The sequence below is a fragment of the Oncorhynchus nerka genome, linkage group LG8 (genome assembly GCF_034236695.1).
Source record: "Oncorhynchus nerka isolate Pitt River linkage group LG8, Oner_Uvic_2.0, whole genome shotgun sequence".
Taxonomy (NCBI): domain Eukaryota; kingdom Metazoa; phylum Chordata; class Actinopteri; order Salmoniformes; family Salmonidae; genus Oncorhynchus; species Oncorhynchus nerka.
In genome coordinates, this window is record NC_088403.1 from 36,222,205 (window position 1) to 36,236,007 (window position 13,803).

Below are 13,803 nucleotides of genomic sequence, written 5' to 3' on the forward strand. Positions count from 1 at the left end.
CAGAGCAGCGAACAGTTTTGACTGGGCTGCGCAGGAACTGTACTTCCTCAGTGGTAGGGAGGCGAGCAGGCCAGAGGTGGATGAACGCAGTGCCCTTGTTTGGGTGTAGGGCCTGATCAGAGCCTGGAGGTACTGAGGTGCCGTTCCCCTCACAGCTCCGTAGGCAAGCACCATGGTCTTGTAGCGGATGCGAGCTTCAACTGGAAGCCAGTGGAGAGAGTTGAATTGAAATCTAACATTCATTTGCATTAGACCAAGCCCACTTGATCAATCGTTATTACTCTAGTATCCTATGGCGCCACTAGTGCCACCAATTGGTCTCGTGCAGCCATCTGATGTTGCAGTGACTTTATATTCGCATCGCTTCTAAGGGATGTATACATGGAGGTTAACATACCATGTTTCATTGCCCCATGGACATCGGTTTAGTTCTATCCCTGGTGTGATATGCCATCTAGTGCTGTAGCCTGACCGACTGAATGCAGCAACTAATTACTGACCCAAGAGTCTAAATATAAAATCGGGAGTGAATCCGACGTGTGGTTCATGAGGAAAAGATGATTGCAGATGTTGAGCATTAGCGTTACATATGCACAGAATGATTCGTTTCCTTGTTTGTTTTTTTAGATATTAATACCAAATTCGGTGTGGGTCATCTCATTTTTGGGACGTCCATGGTAACGATGACAAGTTTCAGATTAAGTGAATTGACGGGTTTAAATGGACACGTAAAATATGTGATTTGTCAACTGCCACCTTTTTACCAATCCCTTAGCTTTTCTCAAATCCTGTACCATGGGCTTAGGTTCCAAATTTGGTGCCATTTGATCCCATGGTTCATAAGACACACAGGAGCAAGAATGTTTTGCATGTTAACATATCTGCTGGTATAGTGTGGCCATCTTTAAATGCATCAATGTTATTTTCTCAAACTGTTTAGGGACTATTGTGATGCGTCAAAAGACCACATTTGGAGTGAATCTGCCTTTTAGTCCATGAGAAGATTTTGTTTGGTTATTTAAAGTGTCACATAGTCACAGTTAATTAGTAGATTCCTTTTTTATAAGATATCAATGCCAAATGTAACATGGTTCATCATGGTAATGTCTTTGATGATCCTAAAAAGTTTCAAGTTGATAGGCCATTGTGGAGCAGGTTGAGAGCTTCAAGTTCCTTGGTGTCCACATCACCAACAAACTAGAATGGTCCAAACACACCAAGACGGTCGTGAAGAGGGCACGACAAAGACGATTCTCTCTCAGGAAACTAAAAGGATTTGGCATGGGTCCTGAGATCCTCAAAAGGTTCTACAGCTGCAACACTGCCTACAGAGTGTAGTGCGTACGGCCCAGTACATCACTGGGGCTAAGCTGCCTGCCATTCAGTACCTCTACAGGAAGGTCTGTAGACCAGGACCTCTACAGGAAGAGGAAGGCCCTAAAAATGGTCAAAGACTCCAGCCACCCCAGTCATAGACTGTTCTCTCTACTACCGCATGGCAAGCGGTACCAGAGTGCCAAGTCTAGGACAAAAAGGCTTCTAACCAGTTTTTACCCCCAAGCCATACGACTCCTGAACAGGTAATCAAATGGCTACCCGGACTATTTGCATTGTGTGCCCCCCCAACCCCTCTTTTACGCTCTGTTTATCATATATGCATAGTCACTTTAACCATATCTACATGTACATACGACCTCAATCAGCCTGACTAACCGTTGTCTGTATGTAGCCTCGCTTCTTTTATAGCCTCGCTACTGTTTTTATCACTGTCTTTTTACTGTTGTTTTTGTTTATTTACTTACCTATTGTTCACTTAATACCTTTTTTGCAATACTGAGGGGAAAGCCAGACTGAACAGGTGGAATTTTTGTCTGCTTTTGAAGGTGGTGATGGAGTCAGAGTTGTGGGTGGCTTGAGGGAAGAGAGTTCCAGAATTTGGGTGCAGCGGTACTGAATGCCGGTCCCCCATTATTGTTTTAGGGATGGTGAGTAGTCCTGAGTCAGGGGAGCGGAGACAGCGGGAAGGCGTGTGTGTATGGAGGAGGTTGGAGAGGTATGAGGGGCCAGGCTATGTAGGGCCTTGTAGGTGAGATCTTAATCTTGTAGGTAATGCAGAATTTGACTGGGAGCCAGTGATGCAAAGTGGGGGTAATGTGTTCTGAGGGTCTGGTGTGTGAGAGGACCCTGGCAGCAGAGTTCTGGACGTACTAGAACCGCAGTAGTCCAGACTAGTGGTCTTCATGGGTCCACCCAAACCTGAAATTCTCACCTTTTCCTTGAGTCCAGGTCGGGTCCTGTTTGATTGTCATCAGGTCTGGGGTCTACAGTGCATTTGGAAAGTATTCAGACCCCTTGACTTTTTCCACATTTTGTTACGTTACAGCCTTATTCTAAAATGTATTAAATTAATGTTTCTCCTCATCAATCTACCCCATAATGACAAAGCAAAAACAGAAATACCTTATTTACAAATGTATTCAGACCCTTTAATATGAGACTTAAAATTGAGCTCAGTGGCATCCTGTTTCCATTGATCATCCTTGAGATGTTTCTACAACTTGATTGGAGTCCACCTGTGGTAAATTCAATTTATTGGACATGATTTGGAAAGGCACACACCTGTCTATATAAGGTCCCACAGTTGACAGTGCATGTCAGAGCAAAAACCAAGCTGTGAGGTCGAAGGAATTGTCCGTAGAGCTCTGAGACAGGATTGTGTCGGGACACAGGTCTGGGGAAGGGTACCAAAACATTTCTGCAGCATTGAAGGTTCCCAATAACATAGTGACCTCCGTCATTCTTAAATGGAAGCAGTTTGAAACCACCAAGACTCTTCCAAAGGCTGGCTACCCGGCTAAACTGAGCAATCATGGGCGAAGGGCCTTGGTCAGGGAGATGACCAAGAACCCGATGGTCACTCTGACAGAGCTCCAGAGTGGATATTGGAGAACCTTCCAGAAGGACAACCATCTCTGCAGCACTCCTGCAATCTAGCCTTTAGGGTAGAGTGGCCAGACGGATGCCACTCCTCAGTAAAAGGCACCTAAAGGACTCTCAGACCATGAGAAACAGTATTCTCTGGTCTGATGAAACCAAGATTGATCTCTTTGGCCTGAATGCCAAGCGTCACGTCTGGAGGAAACGTGGCACCATCCGTAAGGTGAAGCATGGTGGTGGCAGCATCATGCTGTGGGAATGTTTTTCATCGGCGGCAGGGACTGGGAGACTAGTCAGGATCAAGGGACGGCTGAACGGAGCCAAGTACAGAGAGATCCTTGATGAAAACCTGCTCCAGGGCGCTCAGGACCTCAGACTGGGGCAAAGGTTCCCCTTCCAACAGGACAATGACCCTAAGTACACAGCCGAGACAATGTAAGAGTGGCTTCGGGACAAGTCTCTGAATGTCCTTGAATTGCCCAGTGACAGCCCGGACTTGAACCCGATCAAGCATCTCTGGAGAGACCTGAAAATAGCTGTGCAGCGACGCTCTCCATCCAACCTGACAGAGCTTGAGGGGATCTGCAGAGAAGAATGGGAGAATCTCCCCAAATACAGGTGTGCCAAGCTTGTAGCGTCGTACCCAAGAAAACTTGAGGCTGTAATCGCTGCCAAAGGTGCTTCAACAAAGTATTGAGTAAATGGTCGGAATACTTATGTAAATGTGATATTTCCATTTTTGTTTTTTTACATTTGCATACATTTCTTAACCTGTTTTTGCTTTGTCATTATGGGGTATTGTGTGTAGATTGATTAGGGGGGGAAACTATTTGATCCATTTTAGAATAAGGCTATAACGTTTTTTTGTGTTTAAAGTCAAAGGGTCTGAAAACTTTCTGAATACACTGTATGTCACCACAGCTCTGCATAGGCTGTAAGATATGTATTTTACACCAATAAGATTAATTTATTTATAAAGGTCTGTTTGTCGTCGGGTCCATTCGGGTTCGGTTAGATTTTTCTCGGGTATGTTCAGGTCCGGGTCCCCCTTTAAAAAAATGATCAGGTCCATTTGGGTCCAACATTTTGGACACAAGAAGACCTCTAGTCAAGACATGATGTAACAAGTGCTGGTGGAAGAAGGCAGATTTGGTGATGTATTTTATGTGGGGCTCAAAGGAGAGATTGGGACCCAAGTTTCTAACTGCAGATGGAAGAGCTGTCGATGGACATTATGAGGTCTCCTACTTTCTTGAGGAGAGCTTTGGGAGCCACCAGAATTATCTGTTTTATTACTGTTGAGTTTGAGTAGATTGGATATCATCCAGTTCTCATATCTGTGATATTTGATCAGAGACTGGGAGAGAGAAGAAAGGTGGGTTTGGTGTGGATGTAAATCTGGGGGTTATCCGCATAGCAGTGGATGTTGAGACCATAGCGGCGGATGATCTGGTTCAGGGGAAACATGTAGATAATAAAAGTCAGAGGTTCGAGGACGGAGCCCTGGACCAGCCTTTCCAAAATAGCTACAGTATTTTTCTTACAGCAGTACCTTCTAGCTGCAGAGGGGGAGCTGAGCCTGCCCTTACAAAAAAAGATTGACGTTTTGAAACTGTAGTAAAAGTGCAGAAACTGCAGTCGACTGGTATTTTGGATGGAGTAATTGCAAAATAACTGCAGTTACACTGCAAAATTACTGCGGTAAAAAACACTGTTCTTTTGGAAGCAGTTTTTGCAACATATTGCAGTTATAATGCACTCTGACTGTAGTTATACTTCAGTGTATTTTAACTTCACTCAGACACCTACACACAGTCAGCCAGAAGCAGGATTGAGTTGACTGACCATTGTCAAAGGATGGTTAAATATAGATTGTAGTAGAGGCATGAAGGCATTTTCTGTGGTTTCTGCTCTCTGATTTGATATTTATTAAACTGGTCCAATCATTCAGAGGTCCACTTGATAAGAGCTTCACATGCTACTCGGGAACTAGGACATTCTGACATTTCTGACTTAACTGGTTAAACATGGCATGTGTATAACTACAACCATAGCGAGTTGGAAATGTCAGAGTTTCCTAGTTCTGACTAGCATGTGAATGCCGCAAAAGTCAAGACTGCCCTGACACTGATGACCTGCAGGGATGAAGCCTGCCCTGCACTACAGGCCTAGATTAATACAATGGACAAGAATAGACTGCCAAGGCATCGTAATCTACTTACTCAGACCTCTCTCTTTCTCTCTGTATCGCTCTCTCTCTCTCTGTATTGCTCTCTCTCTCTGCCCCCTCTCCCTCTCAAATCAATTCAAAGGACTTTATTGGCCTGGGAAACATATGTTTACATCACCTCACTCCCTTTCTTTACCTGGCACACACAGCACTCCATCATTTACCAACTAAATTGGCAGGAATACAAATGTAAAAACCAGCTAAAATAATTTTAACCGTTTCTGAACACAAGAAAGCAACAAGCACAGCAAATGTGTTTAGTCTTCCATGTGGTTGGTGGCACTGCCACTTCTAAAACTCAATTTAAAGAGAATTCTAGCATTGTATTTCTATGATAGCACTGAAGGCCTAGGAAAGTCCTATTTCGTGATTGGACTCCGCATTTTGATTGATCGAACTGTCATTGCGTATATCGTCCCTGATAGGACGAAACGCAGAAGGACTATCCCACTTTTTCCCGTGACGTCAGGGAAGGACAAAATGATTTATCGCGAGGTCGTTCGGCCCCTGTGACCGCCGGTTGAAGTAGAGTCGAGTCTCCATTTTAAGACACGGAAAGAGTGAGTGCAGTGCTACGAAATATCTAACATAACCGATTTCACAATGCTAGAGTAGAATGGATTCTGAAGGCTTGTCTTTACTGTAATGCGTTGTTTAGAATGTTTTATGTTGCTAGCTTGTCTTGCGCAACCGTTCCACCTTGGGAAAGCTAGCTAATCAGCTAGTAGTGAGCAAGCTAACGTACTTCAGCTAACTGTAGGAATAGCTAGCTCACACCAACAATAACATGATCTAATACTGTTTGCCTTTTCATTCAATGTTATCTGGATGTCAAATTCTAACTACACCCCCTTCCTAGGCTGTTGTCAGTGTAAGCAGAGTTGTTTTACTGTTGGCCGTGTTTCTATAGCAAGGTAGTGATCTAGCCTGCTAACATTCGCTTTTTTTCTACAGACCGGTTTTGGACACCATGTATCCGAACACACTAACGCAGTTGTCCCGGGCTAATCCCTTCAACGCCCCGCTATTCTCCCTCCAAGAAATCGAGGAGCCCAAACAGAGCCTCCCCGCAAATGGACAGAGCCGCAACCTCGCTGCCGCAGCAATTGCTGGTAAACCGAGGTTCTGCATGCTAACAAGTAACGTTAGCTATAGCGAGCAATTACGCAGTCAACGGAATCAATGATGAGACGAGATACCGATTTTATTCAACATGTGTCTTTTAATATATACGACTTGTGTGCTCGTCAAATGTTCACAGCTATTTAGCCACTGTTATTAAATGTGTAATGTCAAAGACAGGCCTTGTCTATGGAGGACACGGAAGGGCAGATGTAAACTTTGAAATATGCCGCAGGTATTTGAACTGAATTCATGACCCCCAAAAAAAATCGCTGTTCAAAACTAAGGTGAGAGGCCACTGTCTCAAACGTGCAAAGTAGAAGTTAGGCCAATGTCTGTATCGCTTTCTAGCACACCAAACAGCTAATGATATGCGTCTGACCCCTAAATGGGGGCATTGGTTCTCAATTCGTTTTGTCAAGTTGTCAAGATTTAGGATCACTTGAAATGCTATCCTTTTTGTAACGTAAAGTATGGCCTTCAACAACCCCTGTTATATTCTGACCATTACAATATTATTGCTGTTCATTGGTGCCTTTAAATTTTCAACAGAATGTTTTTGTTTTTACGGCTTAGAGCCTGCCAAGTTCTAAAGGTGACATTAGCTATTATTGAACCACCATATTTTGGTCAGGCTTTTGGTTAGTTTTAGCGCTTGCTGACCAGTGTCCTTTATTATAGCCTAAATACTGTGTGCTGGTTGGTTGATTAGTTATATAGCTAGTCTGCTCTGCTGTTACAGCGTCTGTTGCTCAACAGTCTTCCCTCACAGGGAGTAAATGTTCTATGTGTGCATGGCTCTTTGCACCTGTGATATAGGCCTATGCAGACTACATAGGACAGGACACACACAATTAAGTTCCACTTGAATTTGGCCTTTAGCCTAGTGAAGATGCAGTTTGCTCTTACTTACTACCACTTTTCTAATGAACAACATCAACACTAAGTCCCCATTTTGAAAGTATTGCCTGACTTTTTCTTCAGAGGGAGACAGCTGTGAGTTCGGCTCACGGAAGTATTTACTCCTCTGTGGGTTTGGTGGCATCATCAGCTGTGGCACCACACACGCAGCCCTAGTGCCCCTCGATCTGGTCAAATGCAGAATGCAGGTCTGTCTATCCCTGTGGCCTGGAGCCATTTAAAACCCAACACGCTGTGTTTTTGTTGTCTGAAATGCAATTTGCATGGGAGAATGGATGTATCAAGCAGTCGTGGTGGAATCTTTGTCATTGTTGTTCCTCACGTTTTATCCCACTTTGATCACCTGCTTTTTGTTTTCGAATAACCTACATCGCATGGTAAGTGTGTGATTCATAATCACCAGTGTTATTGTTTAATGAACCTCCCTGCCTGCTACATTCCCCTTCCCAATCCAATGCTAAAGGACTTGTAGGTCACTGAGGTCAGGAGTGACGATGGGAAAATTTGTTCAGGATGTTCACCCTGCTGTTTATAACATGATCAAAGTGCAGCTATGCATTGCTAGAATGTGGCCTATAGCTTTATAAGTAGGTTCAAAGGACCAAGTAATTTACACCTCAATGGAATTATTCCCAGCTTTAAATTGACAAAATATATATATATTCATATATTTATGTAAGCTATATGTATTATTTTAACTAACTATGCAGCTGATGCTTCAACACTCTATTTTTATTTTTTAGTAAACGTTCAAATTCAGGACGTACACTGTAAACTGATTCAAATTCAGGACGTACACTAAACTGATTCAAATTCAGGACGTACACTAAACTGATTCAAATTCAGGACGTACACTAAACTGATTCAAATTCAGGACGTACACTGTAAACTGATTCAAATTCAGGACGTACACTGTAAACTGATTCAAATTCAGGATGTACACTGTAAACTGATTAAACTTTTTTTTTTTTATCATAGACAAGTATTGAGAGAAATTGGAATGTCAGTTTACTTCCTGAATTTAAAAGGAATTGACCTAAATCCTGATTCACAAGTGTTTGAAATTTGATCTGGCTCATTCCCTGGTGTGTTCTAATGTAATGGTGGCATGTTTGTTGGTGATTATTGTCCTGTGTTGCATGTGTCGTGATTGCGTGTTGGGCACGTATTGTGTTTTTTGCTGCAGACTCTGCAGATGTGAGCTGTGAGTTTGGCTCAACAAAATACTATGCCCTGTGTGGGTTTGGGGGTATCCTGAGCTGCGGCCTCACACACACAGCTGTTGTACCCCTCGACCTTGTCAAGTGCCGCATCCAGGTTTGTGGTACCCCCTGTAGCTGTCTGCTGTGTGAAGGCCTCCATAGCTCCTGTAAGGAAAGGTGCCCAATCCCAAATCTACCCCTAAGACTTTAGTTTCAACTTTATTGTCCCAGAGGGATTGTTCAACAATTGTGGCCTTAAAATTAATCTAGACTTTGCAGTCCCAATGTACCCTTAATTCCTATGCACTTGAATAAATGAGGGAAAAAATTGTGTGGAAAACTTGATTTGGGATTGGGCGGAAGATTTCTGTAGATTAGCAGACATCAGATAAATCACTAGCTATAAGTAGTAATGTTCATCTGGATAAACCCCTAGTTCACAACATGAAACCTAGCGAGTATTTTTTTTAAATGAACATGGCCCAGAAACCTTAGATACTGGTACAATTACCTAGATTTCAGCTCATAGGGCTCTAGTCCCATTGTTCATTTGACTCTCTGCTAATCAATTTTTTTTTCTTCCTTAGGTGGACCCTGACAAGTACAAGAGCATTGGCAAAGGCTTCTCCCTCACATTGAAGGAGGATGGAGCCCGAGGGCTGGCAAAGGGCTGGGCTCCTACCTTCATCGGCTACTCCATGCAGGGTCTCTGCAAGTTTGGCTTCTATGAGATGTTCAAGATCTTCTACAGTGACATGCTTGGAGAGGTCAGTCAGGGGTAGGAACCAATGTGGGGAGAAACCAACACTGTTGGATTCCAGTGTTTACAGTATTTTAAAGGAACCGGTCGCCCACCAAAAAGAATTAATTGCATGCTAATTACCAGACACTTTTATGCAATTACAGTACAGTGAGCACTTACATTTTTAGTATTTATATGTAATCCCTGTGGGACTTTTAAACATGGCATTGGTTTTGCTAGCCCACACAGGACCACAACTGCCTTCGCCCCCTCTCATCTAACAGGAGAACACCTACCTGTGGAGGACATCCCTGTACCTGGCTGCGTCTGCCAGTGCAGAGTTCTTTGCTGACATTGCCCTGGCCCCCATGGAGGCTTGCAAAGTGCGTATCCAGACCTGCCCCGGCTACGCCAACAACCTCAGACAGTGTGCTCCCAAGATGTTTGCAGAGGAGGGAGTATGGGCGTGAGTATATATTGTGTTTGTGATGTTAATTAGGTTTTTGTATTTGTTTTGGAGGCTGTGTAACCTGTAAAGGTTTTCCATCCTTCTCAGGGACAGCTATGAGGTGTATGCTTTTGTTCCTGCACTAGGTGAACAAACCTGCTTCAACTTGTGGCCTTTATTAGATTGTGTTTCATGGCTGGTATGGAACATAAACCTGCAAAAGTAATTATTGCTCCCAATAGCTGATTTGAGAGGTTACCACCAAACACGCTCCTTAGATCCACCTCTGGGGGGCACTCCTGTGCTGATGCTGTTGTCTGAGTGCTGCAGCTCCAGCCTGGAGGCCCTCAGCAGCTTTTTGGCTGTACAGTTGGAGGTGCTTGAGTCATTGGCGTGTGAGAGCAGTCTACCTGCCTCCCAGCACCCCTGCTGCACTGGCAACCCTCAGTTCCACTGACGGGACCCTACCAGTGCAGCTATGCTGGGGGATGGACAATCCCATAGGCCCTAATGGTATTTTCCAGGTTTGCGCCTTGATAGTCTAACGTAGTTTGTTCTCATCTCCTTTTACACTATTGTGTGGGGAAAATTGACTGTTGAAAGTCGGTGCCTTGTTAGTGACCACCATATTGACGAGAACTCTGATCTGTATGTACGGAACTCTCAGGTTCTACAAGGGTGTGGTTCCCCTGTGGATGCGGCAGATCCCCTACACCATGATGAAGTTCGCCTGCTTTGAGAGGACCGTGGAGCTGCTCTACAAACACGTGGTGCCCAAACCACGTGCTGACTGCACCAAGTCCGAACAGCTGATCGTCACCTTCACTGCCGGCTACATCGGTGAGTAGTAGTACCACAGGAAATAGGATGAAGGTGGGTCTAGGAGCTCACCTTGAGTCATGTTTGTGTTGTCCTCGTAATAACTAAGGTACATTAACGTCTTGCTATGGTGTGCACTAATGTAGTTTAAAAAAGAAGAATAAGAAATAAAAGGTAACAAATACTTAGAGCAGCAGTAAAATAACAATGTCCCCACACTTTGACTCTATCGGTACCCCCTGTATATAGCCTCGCTATTGTTATTTTACTGCTGCTCTTTAAGTATTTGTTACTTTTTATTTCTTTTTTAAACTACATTGTTGGTTAGGGTTTGTAGGGAAGCATTTCACTAAGGTCAACACCTGTTGTATTCGGCGCACGTGACAAATACAATTTGGTTAGGATTTGGAAAAGCGTAATATGATCCTAGATCTGTGACCAATGGCAACTACTTAGCCAGAGAGACCTGGGTCGTATTCATTAGTGCACACCATAGCAAAATGTTGTGCAACGGAAAATGAAAACAAGTGTTACTTATTGGACATGTACATGTAGTTGTCCCTCCCTGTTTCAATCAGTTTTCTTCCATTTGGTGACTGACAAAGACGACCCTGGCTTCTGTTTGATGGTATATAGTGGTCCTATATAGCAGTGTGTGCTGATGATTTGTCTGTCCCCTGCAGCTGGTGTGTTCTGTGCCATCGTGTCCCACCCAGCGGACTCAGTGGTGTCTGTACTGAACAAGGAGAGTGGCAGCACCGCCGCCCAAGTGCTCAAGAAGCTGGGACCTAAAGGTGAGTGGACAACCGTAGGGCTTGTCTCATTTAGGAAATACATCCTTCCTCAAAGTTGTCACCGATGTGATTTGGTACCTCGGGGTACTTTATCCAATCAAACCCTCTCAGGTTACTGGGCGAGAATAGGTGGGTCTAAATAAATATTTAATGGCCCAATTCTAACAACACGCTCCTTAGATCCATATCTGGAGGGTGCTCCTGTGTGCTGGTGCTGTTCAAATCAAATGTATTTATATAGCCCTTCGTACATCAGCTGTTATCTGAAAGTGGTGTACAGAAACCCAGCCCAAAACCCCAAACGGCAAGCAATGCAGGTGTTGAAGCACGTTGGCTAGGAAAAACTCCCTAGAAAGGCCAACACCTAGGAAGAATCCTAGAGGAACCAGGCTATGTGGGGTGGCCAGTCCTCTTCTGGCTGTGCCGGGTGGAGATTATAACAACATGGCCAAGATGTTCAAATGTTCATAAATGACCAGCATGGTCAAATAATAGGTCTGGGACAGGTAGCACGTCCGGTGAACAGGTCAGGATTCCATAGCCGCAGGCAGAACAGTTAAAACTGGAGCAGCAACACGGCCAGGTGGACTGGGGACAGCAAGGAGTCATCATGCCAGGTAGTCCTGAGGCATTGTCCTAGGGCTCAGGTCCTCCGAGAGAAAGAAAGAGCGAATTAGAGAAAGCATACTTAGTCACACAGGACACCGGATAAGACAGGAGAAGTACTCCAGATATAATAAACTACTGCAGCATAAATACTGGAGGCTGAGACAGGAGGGGTCAGGAGACACTGTGGCTCCATCCGATGATACCCCCGGACAGGGCCAAACAGGAAGGATATAACCCCACCCACTTTGCCAAACACAGCCCCCACACCACTAGAGGGTTATCTTCAACCACCAACTTACCGAGTATAGCCCACAAAGATCTCCGCCACGGCACAACCCAAAGGGGGGCGCCAACCCAGACAGGAAGATCACATCAGTGACTCAACCCACTCAAGTGACGCACCCCTCCTAGGGACGGCATGAAAGAGCACCAGTAAGCCAGTGACTCAGCCCCTGTAATAGGGTTAGAGACAGAGAATCCCAGTGGAAAGGGGGGAACCGGAAAGGCAGAGAAAGCAAGGGCGGTTCGTTGCTCCAGAGCCTTTCCGTTCACCTTCATACTCCTGGGCCAGACTACACTCAATCATATGACCCACTGAAGAGATGAGTCTTCAGTAAAGACTTAATGGTTGAGACTGAGTGCGTCTCTCACATGAGTAGGCAGACCATTCCATAAAAATGGAGCTCTATAGGAGTAAACCCTGCCTCCAGCTGTTTGCTTGGAAATTCTAGGGACGATTAGGAGGCCTGAGTCTTGTGACCGTAGCGTAGGTATGTACGGCAGGACTAAATCAGAGAGATGGGTAGGAGCAAGCCCATGTAATGATTTGTAGGTTAGCAGTAAAACCTTAACCAGCCCTTGACTTGACAGGAAGCTGTGGTCTCTCTTGAGTGCTGCAGCTCCAGCCTGGAGGCCCTCAGCAGCTTTCTGGCTGTACAATTGGAGGTGCTTGAGTCATTGGTGTGTGAGAGCAGTCTACCTGTCCCCCAGCCAGGCTGGGGGTGGCTAACACTTGTTTTAGTCCCTTTGGATAGAGTCCTGTAACATTCCATGTACAGTCCTTGTACTGAATATGGCCTTTTTAAATCTTGCATGTATGACTGCCTAACATTGAGTGTTTGGCCCACTCAAAGAAACTAAAAAGCAGATGAAATGTATTTATATACTTCTAGCAAACACCTCCCTCCTTCCATTCTCTCCCCCTTTAAGGTGTTTGGAAGGGCCTGGTTGCCCGTATCATCATGATCGGTACTCTGACCGCTCTGCAGTGGTTCATCTACGACTCCGTGAAGGTCTACTTCCGCCTACCCCGTCCCCCTCCCCCCGAGATGCCAGAGTCCCTCAAGAAGAAGCTGGGGCTCACTGAGTAAAAAAAAAACATCTCCAGGACCCCCTCTCGACACCTCACCCCCCTGGCTGCAGCACACAGCTCTGTTTTCTATATTTATGTTCCTAAAGCAGCTCCTCTTCTCCAGGGCTGTTCCTCCCATGTATATTTAAGAGAAAGAGAGACCGGAAGGGAAGGATCCATGTTTGTCCCCCCTCTGCACTGAGGTACAGGAGAATATACGTACTGTAGAAACATGGTCTGGTTTTATCGAATCATGTCATTAGTAATGTGGAAATGATATAAAAATTAAAATGTTTCCCTCTAAAACATGTCCAGTTTTAATTTCTTGAAGTTTTCCACTGAAAATTATTTTGATATTGGGTTTAAGTGGTATATTGGTGTGCTATACATTTTAAGCTGCCTCCCTTCCAGCATTGGGGATCACCCTGTCAATTTCTATGGTCACAAGCACTGTTCGTGACAAACTGTACACGCCACTCTTGTTGCTCGTGAGAATTTTGCTGGTTTAAAGCTTCCTTAAATTCTACACATTTTGTCATAGGGTGTAAAGATAATGTTGCAGTTTTAAATAATTTTCATGCAATTCTATACATTTTGCCATGTCCATGTGATTTGAGTGACTAAAAAA

General features: G+C 44.5%; 1 protein-coding gene and 1 non-coding gene across 5 annotated transcripts; both read left to right on the plus strand.

Annotated features, from left to right (window-relative positions):
- Nucleotides 1-5,622: 5,622 nt before the first annotated feature.
- LOC115133232 (solute carrier family 25 member 3-like) lies at nt 5,623-13,483 on the plus strand. Of its 4 annotated transcripts, none has more exons than XM_029666253.1 (8): nt 5,623-5,727; nt 6,122-6,279; nt 7,274-7,398; nt 9,000-9,179; nt 9,439-9,620; nt 10,270-10,442; nt 11,105-11,215; nt 13,034-13,483. In XM_029666253.1, the coding sequence occupies exons 2-8, from the start codon at nt 6,138-6,140 to the stop codon at nt 13,192-13,194; spliced, it is 1,074 nt and encodes a 357-aa protein (XP_029522113.1). In that variant the 5' UTR covers nt 5,623-5,727; nt 6,122-6,137; the 3' UTR covers nt 13,195-13,483. The 4 variants fall into 4 exon arrangements, with proteins under 4 accessions (XP_029522113.1, XP_029522111.1, XP_029522112.1 ...); XM_029666251.1 differs by lacking the exon at nt 7,274-7,398 and adding an exon at nt 8,397-8,527; XM_029666252.2 differs by lacking the exons at nt 5,623-5,727; nt 7,274-7,398 and adding exons at nt 5,930-6,038; nt 8,397-8,527.
- LOC115133879 (small nucleolar RNA SNORA53) lies at nt 9,867-10,099 on the plus strand. Its single transcript, XR_003864268.1, has one exon. It is a non-coding gene; the product is annotated as a small nucleolar RNA SNORA53 (small nucleolar RNA).
- Nucleotides 13,484-13,803: the final 320 nt, after the last annotated feature.